Raw genomic sequence first — 22,354 nt, forward strand, 5'->3', positions numbered from 1 at the left:
GGGAGCCAAGAGGGAAACCAGGCGAGACCAGTGGGGGCCTGGCATCCTCTGCCCCTTGCAGAGATGCAGTCACCGGGGCCCTGGGGGTGACCAGAACTGTGGCCAAGAAACAGGACTGGGGCTGGGACCCCCTCCTCGCTCAGCCCGTTGTGCTTTTTTTTTTTTTTTTTTTAATTCCACAGCCTCCTGCCCCACACAGTGCACACAACCCTCCCCCTCCCCCCCATCAGCAGCCGGAGGAGACCACCTCACTCAGTCCTGTGAAGGCTGCAGGGAATTTATGCTTTCCACTTTATTGTGTATGACCGGGGGAAGCCAGGGCCGGCTCCTGGGGCTCGGTGTTCCCAGCTGCACAATGGGCAGAACAGGATGGCACCCCATTACCGCATCCTGTAAATTTATGGGGACTAGGACAGTGCAGAGGCCTGCTACTGCATCGGGCACATACCCACTCTATCGCGACTGCGTTTTGAACCCAGCTCTCACCTGAGCCCCCAGAACAGGGTGTCTGGTAACCGCGCCCAGGGGGTTCGGACCCTGCAGAAGGGAGGTGCACCCACGGCCAGGGCGCTGTGCTGCGCGCACCTGCTCCCGCCGAGGCTCTGAACGGGACCCTGGGGTGGGCGCTGTCCCCTGTGTCAGGCAGAGGAGGCACAGGGCCCACAGGCTGCCCGGGAACGCTCAGCCGCCCCGTGCCTCCCACCGCACCGCGCGCCACTGGGTTCCGCCAAACAGCTGTCCCCACCCGCATTGGGCCCCCAGCGACTTCCCGGCCGGGGACTTCCCGGGCCGGCGGACTCCCCCGCCCCCGGACTGAGTCCCGTCCCGTCCCGTCCCGCCGGGGCGCCTGGCGAAGAGCCGGCCAGGCGGGGCGCCCGCCCACTCCAGGCCCGCCCGGGGGCGGTGCCTGCGGGGCCTCGGCCGCGGCCGGCTGGGGGCTGGGGGCCAAGGCGACGGGCGGATAAAAGGGCCCCAGGGCGCCCCGGGAGGCCCGCTACCGCCGCTCCGCCGTGGCGCCCGTCCCAGCCCCGGACCGTCCGCGCTCCACCGGTGAGCTCCCGCCTGGCCCCGGGTCTGCCTCTTGCTGTGCTGTCTGTCCGCCCTTCTGTCTCTGAGGGTTCCCGGAGGCTGGGAGGGAGGGAGTCCCGTGGGCAGCCAGCCTAGCCCCTCGGTGCTCAGCAGCCTGCTACCCATGAGACCAGGGACCAAGCTGGGGCTCTCGGCCCAAGGCTCCCTACTCCTGCGCCCTGGCCCCGGATGTCTGCGTGCCTGCTCTGTGCGTGGACTGTGTTCTCTGCCTTCTCACCCAGGGAGGGGCCGGGGAAGGGCAGGGTGGCTCAGGTGTCGCTCCTGTGACTTGGGGGACAAGGAGCCAGGGCACAGTGACTGTGCTGGGGTGAGAGGGAACGAGGAGTGGGAGCGGGGAGACGACTTCAGCCCCCTCCTTTCCCAGCCTGGACAGGTAAGCTCCAGCCCATTTGCTGGCGCTGCCTCAGGCCCAAAGCCGGTGATCCCAGGGAGGGCAGAGGGCTGAGAGGGAGACCCGACGCGGCCCAACCCCCAAGAGCCTCCAGAGAAGGGGTTGTGGGGACCCCACAATAGCACCCTCATGCTGTCTCCCCAATGCCTTTGGGCATTGGCCCTCTTCCAGCCCTCCCTTCAGGGCCAGGGCAGGACAGGTGCCAGCGTCCCCCGGCAGCACCTGGAGCAGGTGCCACTCTGCCTCGAGCTGGCAAGGTCCTGGAACTGTCACTTGGTGGCACTCAGTGCTGGCACTCACCCCAGAGCCTTCACACCGCGGCCTGGGTCATAAATCTCCCCGTCACAGGGTGGAATTTCATTCAGCTCCCTGCCCCCCCCCCCCCCATCCATCTCCCCATGGGTTTGAGGACCGGCTTCTAGCCAGGCTGCTGGGGTCGAATCCTGCCAGGGCAATGAACTTCTCTGAGCCTCATTTTCTCATCTGGAAAATGGACAGAGGATTCAATAGATATTTCTAAATGGACTATTATCCCCACCTCCCTCCCTCCCTCTCTCCTCCACCCCCCATCTCTCTTCCCACACTCGTCCTGTCCCTTCTCCTTTCCTTCAGAAAGTAACGGTCACTGTGGAGACTGCTCCCTCCCTAAGACTTTGTGGCCTGGTCCTCTTCCTTGCCTGGTGATGGGGAATGGGTGTGTGGAGACCGGTTGTGGGGGCGGGAATCCGCCAACACACGAAGTACTAGGGAGGCGGGGGACCGGGAGGCCTCCGTGGAGGAGCATTTGGCCTGGGTGCGGATGCTAGGAGTTTAACAATCCAATGCAGAGGGGGCGGGTACTCCAGCTAGGAGGGTGAGAGCAAAGACACGGAGGCTGGGTAACGCATGAGATGGGTGAGAACAAAAAGGGTGGGAGCCCTGCAGCGGGGGCAGGCCGAGTGAAGAGGGCGCTAGGTGGTCTGACTCCCAGGTCCTGCTGCTGCCCAGCCACCTCATGGCAGCTTTCATGGGAGGGAGCTGCCCTGGCCTGGAGCCTACCCTGTCCCTGTGTTGGTACCTCGGAGGGGAGGGATGCTGCCGGCTTGGGACTGTCCACAGCCTTGCTGTGCGACATCAGCCACAAGGCAAGAGCAGACCTACCCAGCTCTCCCAGCAGGTCCATCTGCTGGGAGGGTCCCAGCAGGCACGTTGTAGAGCCCCCCCCCCCCCCCCGCCACTGCTACCCCCTTGTCTTACAGGTGTTGCAGCTGAGGCTCGGAGAGGAAACCCCTGAGTCCAGGCCCACCGCAGTCTGGTGGCAGTCAGAGCATCCTGACTGCTGCAGGGGAGGGGGGGGTGTCGTTTCTCTGTCCAGACCCAGTGTGACCCCTGTGGCCTCAGGGGAGCTTTGAGGAAATGGGACCTTGAAGCAGCAGAGAGTGATAGATCAATTACTGTAATCGGGAGCTCTAACTCCGCACCATCTTTTTTTTTTTTTTAAGACCATTGATTACTTCTGGGTTAACTTTCAAAGCTAAGAAAGCCATAATGTTAATGATGGGGACGTGAACTCCGCTGTGGTGACAGGCTCCCAAGGACCCAGAGTAGGGAGTGACATGAAGAAAGCAGTTTAAGTCTGGAACGGGAGCACAGGGGGGTCCCAGCGGGCAGTGTATGGTGAGAATGCGGTACAAGCAGCGCACAGCCCCCGCGAGGAGAGTGTGGGCTCCCCATGCTGGGGGAGGGGGAGCTGCAGGGCATTGCGGGTGCTGGGGACTCGAAATCAGACAGGACATGGCCTCTATTCCCCTCTCTGTACAAAGAAGGGATGAGACCTACCTAGACCACTATTTCTACTGTAGCTGTTACAGAGCCTGTCCTGAGCGTTTACCACGTGTTCATTCATTCACTCTTCGCAAAAATCCCATAAAGCTGGTGTTGTTATGCCCATTTTACAGAGGGAGGTGCTGAGAAATTGCCCAGGCTCATCGAGAAACTAACTGGGGAGGTGGAACTTGAGAGTGGGTGGTCCAGCTTTCCAGTCTGCACTCTGCAGCCCGGTGCTGTGCCACAGCCCGACTGCACAGCCAGTGCTGCCTCTACACCTGTCACCACGCGGCACTGGGGACACAGCACACAGCCCTCTGCTCTGAGCTTCCTGAGAGCTGTCTTCACTTCTGTGTCCCTGCATTTGGCCTAGTAACCGTCCTGGAGCAGGTTTCCAGTCACGTTTGTTCAATCAATGCACAGATAATGAGCTCAGATGTACCTGGAGCTATGGCTTGGGGATGTCATTGGGTATCTAAGCTGAAAGAGATACGAAACTTCACTTTAGAAGCAAGGAATTAGGGTCTAAAAGTTTAACATTTGCCCCGGACACACAGCAAATGCGCCCTTTCTGCTCCAACAGTCCATGCACCTGTCTGTGGTGAAGGGGGCATTTGCCCACTTGATCAGGGTTGGAGACTCCTCCTGGGAACCCCCCAACCCATGACTCGAGGGGTAGGCCACCTCCTCTTCCTCCCTGTGTGGCACCAAAGAGGCCTGCGGGCAGGGGAGAGGCGATCAGCCGTGTTTACTCATTCTGCAGGTGCCTTGGCCCCAGCGGACCTTGCAGTGACCATGACGTGGTCCTCCCCGGCCACCTTCTCCCTGTTCCTGTTGCTGCTGCTGCTGCTGGGCCAGGCCCCTCCTAGCAATCCACAGTCACTGGGCACCGTGAAGCTCCGGCTGGTGGGCCCAGGAAGCAGGCCGGAGGAGGGCCGCCTGGAGGTGCTGCACCAGGGCCAGTGGGGAACGGTGTGCGATGATGACTTCGGTCTCCAGGAGGCCACAGTGGCCTGCCGCCAGCTGGGTTTCGAGGCTGCCTTGACCTGGGCCCACAGCGCCAAATATGGCCAAGGGGAAGGTGAGTGGCTGGTGCTGCCCAGCAGGAGGGTGAAGAAGATGGTGGCAGGCTTCTCTCGGGATGGGGCTCACCGTGGCTCCAGCAGAACGCATCGGACACCCACCCATCCTTTAACACACAGCCCGAATGCTCTTCTCCATAAGGCATTTCCTCAGCCCCAGCTGCAGATGACTCCTTGTAATGAGGCATCATCGCTGCCATCACCACCTGTCAACTCTAAAGTCCTTAACATAAATTGGCATGTTGCCATGTACTGAGTGCTTAGCAAACCTTGCAGAATAAACGGATGGGTGGATGGATGAAGAGGTGAGGGTATAGGTGAGTCACTACACCTACCTGGAATTTCAGTAACCAGATTCCATAGGACCCAATGCCAAGAAGAGGTAGCAGCAGGGTTGTGTATACTGAGACCCCGGGAGGACCATCAACCCACCTGACCCCACTTGCTACTTAACATTTAGAAGAAGGGGCTCAGCAGGGCCTGTGGCCTGCCTCTCTCTGCCCATCCTTGAGCATCACCCGTGCTCTCCCCAACAGGACCCATCTGGCTGGACAATGTGCGTTGTGGGGGCACCGAGAGCTCTCTGGACCAGTGTGGCTCTAACGGCTGGGGTGTGAGCGACTGCAGCCACTCCGAAGATGTTGGGGTGGTGTGCCACCCCAAGCGTCAGCGTGGCTACTTTTCTGAGAAGGTCTCCAATGCCCTCGGGCCCCAGGTGAGGAGGCTATTTAGGCCCAGGCCTGAGCCAAGAGCTGGATCAGGGGACAAGCCTGGAGGAGGAGGAGGCAGGAAGGAAAGGGAGCAGAGCTTGAGCCAAGCAGCATCCTGGGGCCCTGGCCATGAGCAGCTGCATGGGTAGAGGGCTTCAGCTTGATGCAGGGCAGGTCGGGGATCAAAGGCTGGGGCTGCTGCTCCCCACCAGGAAGGCAGAAGGGGGGAAGGGGCTGCTTCACCCACAAGGCTAGGCCACAATTGCTGCCTCTTCCCAGCACAAACAACCCCAAGCTAAAAACAGCTCAAGCCAAACAACAGGAGCCGGCAGGGCAGCACTCTGCTCCCACCCTCTGCTGCCAGGCAGCCTCCAGCCCGAGGACAGCTGGCCCTGGCCACAATGGGAGACTGCCCTCGTTCAGATCACCCAGGTTTGGGGGCGGGGGTTGTGGGCCAGAGGATCCTGCTGGTAGTGTTAAGCAACCAGTCTGTGCCCACCTCAGCTCTCGCCAGCTGCCGTGAAGAAGGCCCCTCTGCAAGCCCAGCAGAAACCCCCTCAGCTGCAGGGTCTCCCATCCTGGTTCCAGTGAGGGCTCAGGTCCATTTGCCTCTCTGCAGTTTAACCTATTTGAGGAACTGAGGGAGAGGTCCCACGCAAACTGAGGTCTGCCTCTTATTCAACATGTGGCCTTCAAAGAATGTCTCTCCCTTCCCTGGGCCTTGGTTTCACGGCCTGTCCAGTGAGGAGCCAAGGAGGATGGTCTAAGCCCCGCCCCCTTTCCTGAGTGACAGTTTGCAGCAGCTCGGAGGAAGGGCAGGGACCCGGGGCCCACAGTGACTGCGCCCTACAGGGCCGGCGGCTGGAGGAGGTACGGCTCAAGCCCATCCTTGCTAGTGCCAAACGGCGCCTCCCAGTGACTGAGGGCGCCGTGGAGGTGAAGTACGAGGGCCATTGGCGGCAGGTGTGTGACCAGGGCTGGACCATGAACAACAGCAGGGTGGTGTGCGGGATGCTGGGCTTCCCCAGTGAAGTGCCTGTCAACAACCCCTACTACAGGTAAGAGGGGGACGGGACTGAGGACCGGATGGAGGTGTGATTATGGGGTGGTGGCTGGGAGTGTGTGTGCAAGTGCATGCGTGCAAGTCTTTGTGTGTGTGTGTGGCTGCTGGCATGTGATGTGTGAAGGGTGTGTGAGGTGTGCAGGAGTGTGTGTACATGTGTGATGAGTATGTAAGAGCATGTGTGTAACTGTGAGGTGTGAGTGTGTGAGTGTGTGTGTGGTCATGAGACCCTGCAGGGTTCAGGGAGGGCTGGTGGGCTGGGCTGGCAGGTGTGGGTGTCTGGGGCAGGACAATGAGTGGATGTGGGAGTGGGAGGCAAACAGGCTGGTTGAGGACTGTGCCTGGACTTGTGAGACCTGGATCCCTCAGGATAACAAGAGGAGAGTGGATAAGGATGAATGGAAGATCCTGGGACAGACCTAGACACAGTCAGAAACCAAACAGAAATGACTGCCCAGAATGCCCCCACACTGGCAACTGTGCAAAACATTGTGTCCTCGACTACAAACTAGAGTTTTCTGAAGATGCTGGCAGTGCCACCCAAGGACAGGTCCTCTGTGTCCTGGTCTCAGGTCTACCAGTAACTGTCTGTGGGCCTTCGGCAGGGCATCGATTATCCATTCCGCTGTGATTATCTGCACTCCACTGCAGTCTGCCTGAGCCAGGCTGTGACTGGGGTGCATGTAAGCGGGGCATGGGTGGGGCAGCTCTGGGAGAGGAGACAAAGTGCTGTCAGAAATGCGAGCTCTCGCAGCAGGCCGCATCAGCACAAGAAGTGACAACCACACTCAGTTCCACCAGCTCCAAGGCAGTGCACTCTGTGTGTTTCTCAGCGAGCGAGAATCTCCTGCAGGACCTGTCACCTACCCTCAGCCACCTCACTCTGCCATGCTCCATTCAAGGGGGTGGCAGTCCTTGCTGCTCTCACCTGTGTCTGGAGGAGGAGGGTGCTGGGCTGCCACGTGGCTGATCCCCGGGGATGACTGGGATGCAAGGCCCTGGCTCCCCACTGCCTGGTAATTGCACAGCTGGGCCCTGCTGACTCACCCACCACCCATGAGAAGGGCGGCCATGATTATAGCCTCGGTGCCTCTGGGTGGCAGCCCTCTCACACCCACCCCAAGCAAGGCCTTTAACTTCCATCTGTCCCCAGAGGACTTTCCCTGGGTCCTTTCAGGGCACTTCCTGAAGGCTCCCCTTCACCTGGATGGGGGTGAGCTTGAGCTGCAGCCCAGGACAGAATAGACCTCACTTCATGACTAGCTGAGGGACCCTGCTTGCCTTCCCTGCAAAATGGGATCATTGCTATTTGTGGGGTGGCCACTTATCAGCACTGAGGTAAGATTTATGACCAGGTTAGCAGACTCCAAAGTGCGATGTAAACATAAGGACAACTATAAGGAACCAGGGTGGCAGGGGCTGGGACTTTTGCACCCCTCCCCTCCCTATCTGTTTTCTCCCACCACAGGAAAGTCTGGAATTTGAAGCTGAAGGACCCCAAGTCCAGGTGAGGAGCAGCACCCTCAGGGGAGGATGAAAGGGGGTGTGGCGTGAGGAGTCACCCTCACCTCCCTGTCCCTCTGCCTTGGCCTCCTTTGGTCTGGAAGCTCCTCCCTCAACCCCTCCTCCACCCTCAGTCTCCTCTGTCTTGCAGGCTGAAGGGCCTGACTAATAAGAATTCTTTCTGGATCCATCGAGTAAACTGTCTGGGGACAGAACCTCACATGGCCAACTGCCAGGTGCAGGTGGCTCCGGCGCAGGGCAAGCTGCGGCCAGCCTGCCCAGGAGGCATGCATGCTGTGGTCAACTGTGTGGCAGGGCCCCGCTTCCGCCCCCCAAAGGCAAAGCCTCGGCGCAAGGAGTCCAGGGAGGAGGTGAGCCCCAAGGGACCCTGCACCCTATGTGCAGGACCCTTCAGGGTCAGGGGCCATGGGGTGCTCCAGGACAGGCAGGAGAGGAGAAAGCAACTGAACTGGGATGAGGAGACCATGTCACGAGACAGCAGAACCTTGGAATTTATTTTAAAAGGACTGTTTATAACCCTACCATAAATGGAAAGTTGACATCACCCACCTTGAGTAAAACGTAACCATAAAAAGTCATTAAGCTGTAGCTGCAGCTCATGACAGCAGAAGGGACTGCCCTGAGCCCGGCCCTTTGTTCTGAAATCTAGATGAGCAGCACTGGCGTGTGGGGCGGTGGGTAAAGTCGCCGCCTGCAACACTGGCATCTCATACAGGTGCTGGTTCGAGTCCCAGCTGCTCCACTTCCAATCCAGTTCCTTGCTAACGTACCTGGAAAGCAGCAGTAGATGGCCCGAGTACTTGGATCCTTGCCACCTATGTGGGAGACCCAGGCGAAGCTCCTGGCTTCAGCCTGGCCCAGCCCCACTGCTGTTGTGGCCATATGGAAAGTGAACCAACAGATAAATCTCTTATCTCCCTTCCCCTCCCCCACTTTGCCTTTCAAACAAATAAATCTTTAAAAAAATAGTAGACGAGCAAGTGCTAGTGAGATGTTAAGACACATCCAGCACCACACTGGCTGAGGGGTTAACTGTCATTGAAAAAAATGGGGTGGAAAAATGCCTGTTCAAGGTGGTAGCTACAGGCAGGCAGAGGCCATGGCCTGGCTCCTGGCTGTGGTGGCTCAACACCTGCTGGCTACCCTCCCTGAAGCAAGTTTCCTCCCCCCAGGAGCTGAGGGTGCGCCTACGGTCGGGGGCCCAGGTGGGTGAGGGCCGGGTGGAAGTGCTCATGAACCGCCAGTGGGGCACGGTCTGTGACCACAGGTGGGACCTCATCTCCGCCAGCGTCGTGTGTCGTCAGCTTGGGTTTGGCTCTGCTCGAGAGGCTCTCTTTGGGGCCCAGCTGGGCCAAGGTGAGTGAGGGGCCTATGGTGGGATGAGGAGAAACCTGTATCACTGCCCCATCTCTTGGTGGCCTTGGGGTGTCAGGGCCCAGGATGTCCCCCTTTGCAAGGGAAACCACGGCTGTGGGCCTCACTGCACCTCTCTCCCCACAGGGCTAGGGCCCATCCATCTGAGTGAGGTGCGCTGCAGGGGATATGAGCGCACCCTCAGTGACTGCCTTGCCCTGGAAGGCTCCCAGAATGGTTGTCAACATGACAATGATGCTGCTGTCAGGTGCAACGTCCCCGACATGGGCTTCCAGAGTCAGGTGAGCTCAGGTCTGGGCATGGCCTCACGTATCACAGGGAGCCAGCATGGAGGGGCTGCCCTGGCAACAGTCTACCTTCCCTGGGAGTCAGCCTGGAGAGCCCTTTCCTCTGAGTCTCGCCTGGTCGTGCCCACAGTCTCAGACACGTCAGAGGGCCCCAGGAACTCTGCAGGTGGTGGCATCCCCCACACACCTACCCTCTCAGATTCCCTGTGAAGGTGAGAAGGTGGCTAGGGGAGAGTGCCACAGGCTGTCAGCACTGCAGCTGTGTGGGATGTTCACGTTCAAGTGTCACTGTGGGAGAGGTGGTGGACGTGAAAGCCCTATGTAACTGAGGCATCATTAATGGCAGGATTTCGGGTAGGACAGCAAGAGCCCCTGGCGCAAGCGCTTTGAGTCAGGTTTCTGTAGCGGGCAGCAACATTCGGGACTAGCTAGTGAACTCCCTTCCATTTACAGAAGAGACAAGTCCAAAGAGGACTGTCTCGTCCAGGATCCCTGAGCAGGAGTCCAGCTTGCAGTCCTCCACCATGGCTGTCCCACTGCTCATACACCTGTGACCACTGCAGGTGCGCTTGGCTGGTGGCCGCAGCCCTGAGGAGGGCATAGTGGAGGTACAGGTGGAGGTGAATGGAGTCCAACGTTGGGGGACCGTGTGCAGTGACCACTGGGGACTCAATGAAGCCATGGTGGTCTGCCGACAGCTCGGCCTGGGTTTTGCCAGCCATGCCATCAAGGTAGGTCCCTGCCTCATTCCTTCTCTATAGTTTCCGATCCTTCTAGACTAAGAGGACCAAAACTTCCAGTGCGAAGCTTCTGGCCCTTCACCCATTCATTCAGCAATTCATTACTGAGTCAGACTACGGGCTGATTAACATAGTCCCTGCCTCAGGAGCATGCAGTCCAGTGAAGGAAGCAGTCATTAGTAACATGTTCACACAGCCAGGGACACAGTACCTTGTGTGTAGAAAAGAAGCTAAGTCAGATGAGGCAAAAGGAGGAATAAGTGGCCAGGCAAAGGCCCTGTAGTCAGAGAAAGCTTGATTCAGTCGAAGAAGTTAGGGAGAGAGTGGTGTGAAGTGTACAGGTACAGGAGGGAGGAGCAAGACCATTCAAAGCTTGCAATCTGGTGTTTTTTCTTTCTCTTCTTAACGACTTCCTTTGGTGTTTGGAAAACAATTGGGTGGAGACTAACATGGATGTAGGGATGCATACTCAGAAGGCAAGAAAAGATGCTGATTGCACAAGCTAGAGGCAATCCAAGAAGCAATAAATGGATCGATTCAAAGGGTACTAATGAGACAAAACCAAGAGGACTGGGGCATGACTGTAATGGAGAAACCTAAGCACTGCATCCACACTGGCTGCCAGGCAATGCCTGGGCAGACCTCACCTGGAGAACTGGGCTCAACTCTGAGTACAGACGGTAGCTTGGGCAGTGTGAGGAATGCTCGGGCAGAATGGGAACCCTGCCTCTGGGTTTGTGAGGAAGGGAACAGAGGCTTCCACATGGTAGAGAGATGGGAACAGGGCAGATGGCGGTCACATTGCCTCAATGCATGGAAGAACTTTCTAATATTATAGGGATCCAAATGTGGCATGGACTGCCCCAGGGGTTCTCATGGTTAAAGATTTTCAGGCAAAGGCTGGGCCTACCCCAATGGGGGTGACATATGAAAAGGCCCAAATCTGAGAGAGGTGCCAGGGATGATTCCACAGGTCCCTCTCTGCTCTGACTGGGTGAGTCTGGCTCTTTTCTTAGGATACCTGGTACTGGCAGGGCACACCGGGGGCCGGAGAAGTGGTGATGAGTGGAGTGGGCTGCCTGGGCACCGAGCAAGCTCTGCAGCAGTGTCAGAGGCACGGGCCAGTGCACTGCTCCCACGGCACTGGGCGCTTCTCAGCAGGAGTCTCCTGTACCAGCAGTGAGTAATGGGAGGGGCTCACAGGGTGTGGGGCAGGGCCTCCGTGTCAGCTTTGCTCCATGGTGGCAGGGTGGGAGAGCGGAAGCATCAGCTCTGCTATTTCCCCATGGTGTGTGGCCTGTTAAATCAGGATACAAACCCTGCCCTGCTACCTCATGGAGTTACCACGAGAATGAAAACAGAAACTGTGAAAGCACAAGGATTTTTCAATTTTGAGGTTATGACCAACAGCTGAAAAACAATGAAACAGAATAGAAAACATGTATTTAGTAATGGTGGTATTTTTTTTTCTTGGAGAAGTGTGTGTGTGCTAGGCTACAATAGAAAATATATTTCTTACTGTGGTTTGTGAGAAAAAAAAAAGTTAGAAAGCTATTGTGGAAGATATATAAGTGTGAAGCACCCCAGGGACCCAAGGCCAGCTGTGTTCTGTTCCTGAGTTGAGGATTTATCTTAAAGGATTTAGGACAAGACCACTCTGTGACATGGGTGTGCTCCACAAACATAGACTTTCAGCACCTGTTTGACATTGCCAATCGTGTCTTAGATAACTATACTTAATCTAACGGCTACAGGCTGGCACCAACTCAAGTGGCCACTTGACCTTTATAGCCAGACTTCAACCCCCACACACCCTTAACACTTGTCAGTGAGCTCTAAGCTTCCTCTTGGCCCACTCCACCCTGGTAAAAACTCGGGGCCACTCAGTACACCCTGCCCAGCAGTGAGGCCTCACAGCATGCTGACTCTCCCTGGGAACACGGTGGCAGCTCTGTTCTCGAATGCATTTTATATTTCCCAACAGCTGGGCACATGTGCTAGACAGCTTCCGTAGTCACCCCTGTTTCTCCTCTCTGACTTTGCTCATTTCTTTCCTTCCTTAACTCTCCTCATTCCTTGAAAGGCCTCCTTCTTTCCTTCGGGAACTTCAGGGTTTGTCAGTGGGCACATCTTAGCTCTCTCCAAAATACATCACAGAAATTTTGACAGCATTTTTGCATCGTACAGCGAACTAGCCAAATCCTCACTCCCACTCTCAATGCCTACCCATGGAAATAAACCAGTGCCCCCTCCCACTTTTGTCATCACCCACAAGATGCCTTTGCCAAAATACCTACACAGTAACCTTGTGTTTTTGCACAAGCAAGTACTGTAAATGGGCAACTCTTCTCTTCTGAGTTAAACAGCAACAGCTGTGTTGCTGCACACTTCTGTAGTGACACATGGAGGCAAAGTGATGGTGCAAAGCCATGAGACTTTATGGGAGGGCAAGAGCTCCTGCAACAGGGAAGGAAAGGGAAAGGCAGTGAGCCACAGACACCAGCAGGTAAGTAAGGCATTTATGCGCAGAAAAGCATCTGAAATGCCCGGGATGCCTCAGAAGAGAAATATATGGGGACACCTGTGATAGCCATCAGGCTGTGACAGGCACCCTGGCCTAAGTGTGGACCTATGAACTGCAAAATAGACTAGCAGGGAAGAACTCAAGACCAGGCAGAAAGATAAGCTCGCCACCTCTCCCTTCCAGTCCTCCCTTCCTCTCTGCCCAATCCCTTACACTCAAGGAGCTGAGGCCCTGAGAGAGACAGTGACTTGGCTGAAGTCACCACACTGGGCAGCAGCAGCTCTCTCTGAGACGACTGTACGGCTTAGGCTACACACAGGTACTTGTACAGGTTGAAAAATATTTACAAAGAAATACTAGCTTATACCAATTGCTTGTTTACTGTGGGCCACTGATCTAAGCACATTATGGGTATTATATCAATAGCACTATTATTATCTGCAGCTTACAGATAACAAAAATGACAGGCAAAAACATAAAGCAGTCACACAGCTGGTAAATGGCAGAGTTAGAAATGAAGCCGAAAGTGAACCCACAGGGCCTGGCTTCAAAGGCCAACAAGCTTAACTGACACTTCAGCTGGCTACCTCCTAGGTTAGTGACTGGTTTCTCCTGCTACTGTTATTAGAACTCTCATCTCCTGACTCTTAAACTGTCCTTTGTCTGGGGGCAAGCCCATGCTCCGTGCAGGAGACAAGACGGACTGCTTTCCTGCCCTTGGCCTCACTGCCACGCTCTGCCATTCAGGTGCTCCAGACCTGGTGATGAATGCCCAGCTAGTGCAGGAGACGGCCTACTTGGAAGACCGCCCGCTCAGCCTGCTGTACTGTGCCCACGAGGAGAACTGCCTTTCCCGGTCTGCTGACCACATGGACTGGCCGTACGGACACCGACGCCTGCTGCGCTTCTCCTCACAGATTTACAACCTGGGCCGGGCTGATTTTCGTCCCAAAACCGGACGCCACAGCTGGATTTGGCACCAGTGTCACAGGTGTCTAACTATGTCTTGGCTCCAGAGGTTAAGGACAAAAAACAAGGCCCAGAGACCAGTCTCTTTCCTGGCCTTAGGCACACTTTCATGAGAGGAGCCTGCACCCTGGACACATCTTCCTTCCCAGACATCTTACCGGCCTTGCCCCAAGGAGGCAATCAGGGAATCTGAGTAGCATCTGCTGGCCCTCTGTGTCTTGCCTTCCCTGGGTGAACCTGTGTTGATGACGCTCGTGAGGTCTCTTTCCCACAGCAATGTCCCACAGAGGCTACTGCCAGACGCTGACTCTGTCAGAACAGTAATGGCCAAGTTTTCTAATGTTGGGTTTAGGCTTTGTCTTCAGAAGCCAGGTAAGGTGAGGACTTGTAGAAACCTGGATGCTCAAAATAGACATACTATCCAGGATGCTGGCTCTGCAGAAAAAGTGTGTTGGTTCCTGAGCATCAAGCCATGGCCCAGAGAATGGCAGGAACAGATGGGTCCTAAAAAGGAAACAGTGAGCATTCCTTCCTATCAGGAGTCTCCAGGTCCAATAGAAGGAGACACAATGCCTGTGACAAAGGCTGAATGGGGGAAAAAAAAAAGACAGAAAGAAAAACTGTTTTTCCTTGAGGACACAGCCGTGGGTAGAGAAGGCAGAGGACTGGGCAGTGGCTCTGGGCCGTGGGCTGCCTGAGTTAATGTGCACCTTCCCCCGGAGTGTGCACAGCTATCATTACAGGGCACTGGAGACAATGGCAGCAATTTGGTCTGAGGCTGACAGGGAGCAGAGTGAGTGCCCCTCCCCAGCAGCTCCGCGCTAGGGCTGGTCGTGCCGGGGCCCCTTCCTTCTACCTGGGGTTCAGGCCTCGCAGCCAGGCACCAGGTGACGGGGGCACCTGTACTTTTCTGCCTGGCAGGGATGCTAGCAAAGCAGTCAGTGGGCCATACAAACCTTGGTGTGGGTAGGAGAGGGGCACTGCCCTGTTTAACTCTCCCTTGTGGGAGATTCTGGGGCCCAGCACCTCCATCTTCCCTGGCCCTCTCCCGTAGCTGCTTGGCTGACAGCTCTGCCTTTTCTGCAGGCACTACCACAGCATCGAGGTCTTCACCCACTATGATCTGCTCACTCTCAATGGCTCCAAGGTGGCTGAGGGACACAAAGCCAGCTTCTGTCTAGAAGACACAAACTGTCCAGCAGGTACATGGTTTCTTATCAGCATATGCTCCTCATGTTATGTTCCTCAGCCCCTGTGGGGTCAGGCTCCCCTCTGCCCTTTACAATGGCCCCAGGCACCTGGAGATCTGGTTTGGGAGCAACACTCCAGGCAATTACAAAAGATCCATTTCTCATCTCATCTGTGTCATCTTTGCTAAGCTGAGGGCAGTGGTTGTTTGATTCCTGTTTGCATTTCCAGAGTTCCTAACCTTTTAGAATGGCCCAGTACACAGTGGAACTTAAGAGTGCTGGAAGCATGGATGGGTAAATAGACGGACAAAAATAAATCAGCCGGCGCCGCAGCTCAATAGGCTAATGGTCCACCTAGCGGCGCCGGTTCTAGTCCCGGTTGGGGTGCTGGATTCTGTCCCAGTTGCCCCTCTTCCAGGCCAGCTCTCTGCTGTGGCCCGGGAAGGCAGTGGAGGATGGCCCAAGTGCTAGGGTCCTGCACCCCATGGGAGACCAGGAGAAGCACCTGGCTCCTGCCTTATGGATCAGCGCGGTGCACCGGCCGTGGCGGCCATTGGAGGGTGAACCAACGGCAAAAGGAAGACCTTTCTCTGTCTCTCTCTCACTGTCCACTCTGCCTGCTAAATAAATAAATCAGCCCAGTATGGCTGGAATCTTTTAACCACATTTCCTAGACCAACAGAGGTTTTCACTAAAGCATCCAAAGTAGAAATCTCTTTGTCACAGATGTGGTTTGCTATGGTGCTGGATTCATAGTTAGTAGAAATTCTGGCTAGTCATTTAACTGAACCTCAGGTCTCTAATCTGTGAACTGGGCATACTTGCACAGAGCAGGTCAAGCTGGTGTAAGGATAGCATTTAAGACCTAACAGAGTGCTTCAGTGCTTCGACTATGCCCTTCCTTACAGGAATGCAGAGGCGCTATGCATGTGCCAACTTCGGAGAACAGGGAGTGACTGTAGGCTGCTGGGACACCTACCGGCATGACATCGACTGCCAGTGGGTGGACATCACAGATGTGGGCCCAGGGGACTATATCTTCCAGGTGAGGATCCTTTGGGATTTCCCACAGGAGCTCCAATTTCTCCAGAAATCCTTAAACCTTCCCTGAGATCAAGTGAAGAAAGAGGGTTTCACATGTATTCTCCAATGGGGCTATCATGTGAAGGAGCTATGTTGTGGAAAGAACACTTGGTCAAAATCCAAAGGACCTGAGTTTGAATTCTGGTTCAATGGGCACAGGGCAGATCACAGCTTTTCAGTTGTGACTGCTCAGGCTCTGTTGTAAAACAGGGATATTAATGCCTACTTCCTGGGGGTGATTTTAAGGATTAGTGATAAAAAGCATAGAAGGAAGCCCATTTTATAAAGTAGGTACAACCTAAGATGTGACAGATTTTATACTTGTCAGCTCACCTAGAAATCAAATCTTCCTTTTTCAATTGTCCCCCCTTTCTCCAGGTGGTTGTGAACCCCAAATATGAGGTGGCAGAGTCAGATTTCTCCAACAACATGATGAGATGCCGCTGCAAGTACGACGGGCACCGGGTTTGGCTGCACAACTGCCACACAGGTAACTGAGTCACCTTGGGACCAGCCTTACATGGGCTCAGGGAGCTGAAGGCTCTAAATCACCCTGGGTGTGATCTGTATGTGTGCATAAAAGGCTAGGGATGCAACAGAGATGAATTTCCTTTGACAACTTGACAGGTAGATTTCTAGAACTGGTCAGGCCATCAACCTCACCAAAAAACTACTTCTATATCCATTTGCCTTCAAGGCTGTCTACTTGTAAACTTAAGTTTCTACTCTGACCTAGAATCTTTCCTGTCACCTCAGGCCATGTCAGAATTTTTCTGGTCCATTATTTTCCCTCTTTCAAATGGTCTTTCTCAGCTGCCTCCTTCCTAAGCGGATACCCTCACAAAATAGTCCTCCTTGATCTGTGCTACTACTCCAGCTGTGATCAATGCTTAAAAAAGAGAACAAAGTGAACAGGGACACTTACAGGATTGGGCCTGTCAGACAAAGAAAGAAGCAACAATCCACGGCTAGGGATGGGAGGAAGGGGCAGAGTAAGGAGGTAGCTATTACTGGTTTGTAAAGAATCCTTCTATTTTCATGTTTCATGTGCCTATATTTTCACAAGAGTGTATGCACTTGCAGCCATACTTGCCTACATGGGGTGGGTGGGGTGGGGCAGAGTTGTCCATTTAATCAACAGTTTTATTAAGGCCTACTGTTGTGTTGAACATCATGCCATAGTAGAAGTAAGATGTGGGAGCTCAGTGTCAAGCAGGGCATACAGTTAGATCCATAAATAGATAAGCCCAGTGCTCTTCAATAACTCAGACAGGAATGAACTAAATGCTGAGCAAGCAAAGAGAAAAAGCAACTACCTGGGGACTAAAAAAGGTTTCTGAGGGAGTGATATTTGAGCTAGGTTCTAAAGGAAGGTCAAAAATCAAAGATAAACAGTAGGAGAAAGAATAAAATTGGGCTTCAGATGTCTTCACTGGGTTCCAAATCCAATTTGACTACTTTCCCGCTTCAAAGCAAATGAAGAAATCCCAACTTGAGTTTTCTCCACTGTAAAAGTGGTTTGTGTACTTCCAACCTCCTAAAGTTCTTTATAGGTAGGGTTATGGTGGTTTAAGATAATGATGGACTTTGGACTTTGTGCTAAGGGCTTCTTAGAACCACTGAGAAATTTCAGTCAGGGAATTATTTTTGTTTTCAAAAAATAACTGGCAATACATAGAAGACAGAGAAAAGAACGAACAGTCTAAAGTTCCAAATTTGTGTGACTATTGAATAGATGTTCTTCTGACATTAAATGAGATGGCGGTATGGGAGAAAGTAAGGAATTGGCATCCAAGGCCATGTCTACAGAGACAGCAGGTCCTCCATAATGCTGGAATCAGTCTGCAAGGGATCCAGAGCAGTGACGAGGCAAAGAACAACCATTGCAACTCTGCAGGTTCTTTCACCAATGATTACAGACCTGTCAGGGTCCTCACAGAAACAGAAGGCACACTCAGCCGAGAGTCTGGAGTTACTTAAAGAAAAATACTTTTTTTTGTTAATAAAAGATTTATTTTTTCAAATATGGAGTTACAGAGAGAGAGGGAGAGAGAGAGAGAGATCTTTCATCTACTGATTAACTCCCCAAATGGCTGCAACAACTGGGGCTGGCCCATGTGGAAACCAGACCTGGAACCCCATCCAGGTCTCCCACTTGGGTGGCAGGGGCCAAGTATTTGGGTTATCTTGTGCTGCTTTCCTAGGCACATTAGCAGGGAGCTGGATTATAAGTGGAGCAGCCAGGACTTGAACTGGCACTCATATGCGATGCTGGTGTTACAGGTGGCAGCTTAACTCACTGTGCCCCAACACCAGCCCCACAAAAGGATTCCTTACAGAGGTTATGCATAGGACTAAAGAAACAAGGAGATATTGAGACCTCCATGTATAAACAAGAGTGAAAAACTGTCATTCCCTTTAGGCTTCAAGGGGTAAGGGATGTGCTGGAGCCAGGGCAAGACTCAAGCATAGAGCTGGAGCTGGAGTCAAAAGACTATCACTTCTGGAAGAAATGCCCAACCTCTCTTTCCCCTTCCATCCTCTAAACTTCCTGCTGTAGCTTCATACTGACCTAACTCACTTAGATACCAGAGGACAAGGGAGCCAGGGTGATGCCAAGATGCGATCTCTAGAGGTCAAGACAGAGAGAATAAAGTTCAAAGAATAAATCTGGGTAAGAGAGCAAAGGAGAAGCAGCAGCACCCCCCTGCCCACACAACAGCCTATTCTTTCTGGTGGCCGTGAAACCACACACCTGGCCAGGGTCTGTATCTATAGTATGACTAGTGTTTATGCCCTCGACTGATCTGATTTTAAGGTTAAACTGGGCAGAATGTGTCTGTGTAAACTTGTCAGGGAAGGGTTGGCTATTCAGCTGTTTTCCTTTGGCCCACAGGAGATTCATACCGAGCCAATGCAGAGCTCTCCCTGGAACAGGAACAGAGACTCAGGAACAACCTCATCTGAAGCCATCACTGCACACTCCTACTGCTGCCTACACACCAACACCAGATACCTCAGCTTACTGGAGCCATGCCCTTCACAGAGCCCTAATTCATAGTAAATGGGGCCAGTGCCAAGGGGCATCGAGTACCTGCTCAGGAAGCCTTTGGATGGCAAGATCACCAAACCAGGATGGTACTGCTCCCTTTGGGTGGCTATGGGCCTCTCCCCGTAGGGCCTGTGGCCTGTGGAGTATGGTCTCCATGCTTTAGTCAGCTGAGCTCCTCTTCCACAAGGAGATCCAATTTTTCCTGGATCTTGCTAGAGTTCTGGATTCAGGACCAGTCCCCCATCTAGCAGTGCTTTGCGAATGTCTTGGAGTAGAGGACAGAGGACTCACACAGGAGATGAGGTCAGCTCACTGCTAGGGGCTCAAAGCAACACACAGTCTCAGAGTCACAACTATCAGAGATGCTGAAGGATTCAGCCCCTCACTTTATCTGTCCCCACTTGGAACCCACCTCTGCTCTGCAGGTCTGTTCTTCAGCAGTCTTAACTATCCTACTGCACCCCCCAGAAGCTTAGGCCTCGGCATCCCCTAATCTCCTGAATGGCCAACACTGCCAGGTACTGAGTGCTCGAGAAGGGCAAGTTTCACAGACACGGCTAGACAGGGCCTTTCTGCAGAGCAGCACAAGAAGGCCAAGCAAGAAGACCACTGAGCTAACAGGGACCTCAGCTCCTGCCAGGACCTCTGCTAAGGAAAAAAACTGTGTGTCAAATAATCTGGCAGACAATCCAATCTCTCTCAGGACCACCATGCATCTCAGGATTGGCCTAGGCTTCAGGTCTCAACCAAATGAACTTTGCATTGAATGAATTTTTGTAATGGAAAGAACATCAGTCAAACAAGCCACTCATCTCTATAGGAACATGAAGACAGATGTGATAGAGTGAGGGACAAAAGACTCAGGAGAAATCACAAGGGGGAACATTTAATTTCGTTAAGGACTGAACTTAGGAAAAGCCATCACCCTGCTTGGCTTGACTGCACCATGCTCTTGCTCAGGTAGTATATAATTCCATGGTCTTGGACACGAGTCTTGATCTTTTCTCCTTTGAGACACACTTTAAAGATAATCCGTACAGGTATGACCCCTCCCCCCATCATCAATAAAGGTTGCTCATTATGGACTGCTACAAAGAAAAAGAGCAGCTGTGGTTATGTACCGTTGCCAGCACACTAACTTCACTCCTTTTCACTCTCTGTGCTGGGGACTAGGGTACACATGACACACATACTACTCATGACAGCCCCAGGATGTTTTTCAAATCAGCTATTAGCCTATTAGCTGCTTCCCAATTACCCTTCCCAGGATCAATGCTGAAATAGGGGTTAGAAAGGTTAAAAGATGAAAAGTAGAAACAAGAAGGTGAAGTCCAAGGATTGTAAACTTTCCTAACAACGCTTACAAAACTAGAAGGAATGGTACCAGATACAGGAAATTTGTAACAGTACTCCCCTCCACAAATCACAATAACAACCCCCTCCTTAGGAAGGAAAAAAAGACATGTTCTGGGGTATCCTCTCTGACAAGGCAGTGCTTTCTTCCTTCTTCACCTTCCCTCTACTCCTCGTCTCCTTCATTAGGCGAATGAAGCATTATATTTTAGCATGGCAGTTTAGGTAAACAAGGGAAGGACTGATTTCCTGTTGGATTCAGCAAACATTTCCCAAACAGTAACAACATTATACTCATACATGCAGTTAATGGCCTGTGAAGGGAGGTGCAGCTAGCAGGACAGCGAGTGGTGACATGTGAATAGATTCAGGTATGGAGGTACCCTCAGCTTCTTGCTGGATCTAGTTTCCACCATGGCTACAAAAAGCAGGTCAGGCAGACAGCCACCAGCTCTGGTGTCAGTCTTGCTACCCACATCACTTGTGTGATGGACGCAGCCAGTTCTAATTCCTGGAAAAAGCTACACAAAGGTTGTACTGTTATACCTCTGAGTTGGAAGGGAAGAACATGGGAAGACTGATGGCTGGCATAACTTAATAACTAGATGAGGGATGTTAACAGAATACCAACCAACAAATTCCAGGCAGAACCCAAAACCTCAGAAGACTTTCAACTTGCATAATTTAGTCTCAGAGAAACTAAAGTGCTAGGAACCTCTACTCCTCAGAAGCCTAATCTACTTCTATTTTATAAAGAATTTTCACTCTATGAGGAGTATATTAGGATTCATGGAGACTATGTCTTTCTATTATAAATTGCAGATGATTGTGGGATTAGATGTTTAACATATACAAAATAATGTTACGTGAACAGCAGACTATATTAGCTGTCTTCCCGGACATCTCACAAAGGAGCCAGGGGAAGCTATTGTGTGCTCTCCAGTGAAGTCACCTTGCTTTAGATATGGCCAAGCATTTGATTCCCCTCTGGCAAGCCTGAGGGAATGTATGCTGGGCAGGATCTCTCACCTCCAGCTGGAACCCAACCCAAGCTACTGGGAGAATATATAACTAAAGAGCACATTCTCAACTAATGGTAGAAATAGAGAACTCCCTACCTGTCAAGTGTTGGTTAAAAAAAAATTTAAAAATCTTTCCCCTGGGTCTGCTTGTAAGGATAAATCAGAAATTTATAGGTAGCTGGTTATTAGATGAAAACGGGGATAGGCTACAGTATAGAGTATTAGAATGAGAACAAAAGTAACTTCTCAAAATTATGAGATGTATAAAAAAGCTGGGCAATAAACATGGAGCTCTATGTTACCATCAACAATGCCACTCAAAGCTAAAATACAGCTAGAGAGGGGAAGCCCACTTACAGGCAAGTGACAGGCAGTCATCTCTTTTTCACTGCTCAAGGTCATTCTTAGCCTTGTAGAATAAACAAAACATAGCAAAGGCTTAGCTCAGAGGCACACCATTGATTGTGAAGCCATGCTGCAGTTCCCTACATTTTCTTCCTCTCAGTCATATTATTCAAACAGATCTACCCATCACAGAGAAGTCTGTTCCATGAAGACAGCACAAATTCTGCAACTGTAAGCCCATGAGAGGGACACTGGTCTAAGCAATAGTGACAGAGTCAAGGGAACAACTTATTTAATCCCCTAAACTTGGCATGGAAGCACCAAACAGGAGCAAGGAAAACTGGCAGAACTGACCAAGAATGAGAAAAGAATGCTGAGGAACAGTGAGAGACCTCTAAGATTGGAACAGCAGCAGGAGTTCTTTGGTCAAAACTAAGTCCCAAATCCAGTGTCGTATGAGGAATATTTGAACAGAATCCCACTCCCCCATGTTTTAGGCACTGCTAACAATCCATCATTATCATGGGCACTAAATCAAAAAATGAAACTCTTGCCCTACTTTAAAGAATGGGACACTATTTCTTGCCACCTCAGCATATAAGGTCTAGCACTGCCATTTTTTCAGTGTAGAACTACTTTCTAAAAACACTGAGAATGCAGGTATGAGATGGATAAAGCCTGAGCTGATGGCTCTGACTTGTCCATGTCCTTCAGGAAATCTCTCTCGCTGCCTAGAGATGTTTTATTTTA

The 22,354-nt window shown here is 52.7% G+C and overlaps 1 protein-coding gene across 1 annotated transcript; it reads left to right on the forward strand.

The window, feature by feature from the left end:
- The first annotated feature begins 911 nt into the window (after positions 1-911).
- On the forward strand, positions 912-19,985 carry LOXL4 (lysyl oxidase like 4). The gene is made up of 15 exons (XM_002718617.5): positions 912-1,050; positions 4,050-4,367; positions 4,905-5,083; positions 5,931-6,136; positions 7,610-7,648; positions 7,796-8,015; positions 8,838-9,021; positions 9,166-9,320; positions 9,890-10,057; positions 11,083-11,245; positions 13,338-13,581; positions 14,646-14,761; positions 15,658-15,794; positions 16,211-16,322; positions 18,729-19,985. Exons 2-15 carry the CDS (start codon positions 4,082-4,084, stop codon positions 18,797-18,799), a joined length of 2,280 nt encoding a protein of 759 aa, XP_002718663.1. The 5' UTR covers positions 912-1,050; positions 4,050-4,081; the 3' UTR covers positions 18,800-19,985.
- The last annotated feature ends 2,369 nt before the right edge of the window (positions 19,986-22,354 follow it).

Source organism: Oryctolagus cuniculus, chromosome 15 (assembly GCF_964237555.1).
Source record: "Oryctolagus cuniculus chromosome 15, mOryCun1.1, whole genome shotgun sequence".
Lineage (NCBI taxonomy): Eukaryota > Metazoa > Chordata > Mammalia > Lagomorpha > Leporidae > Oryctolagus > Oryctolagus cuniculus.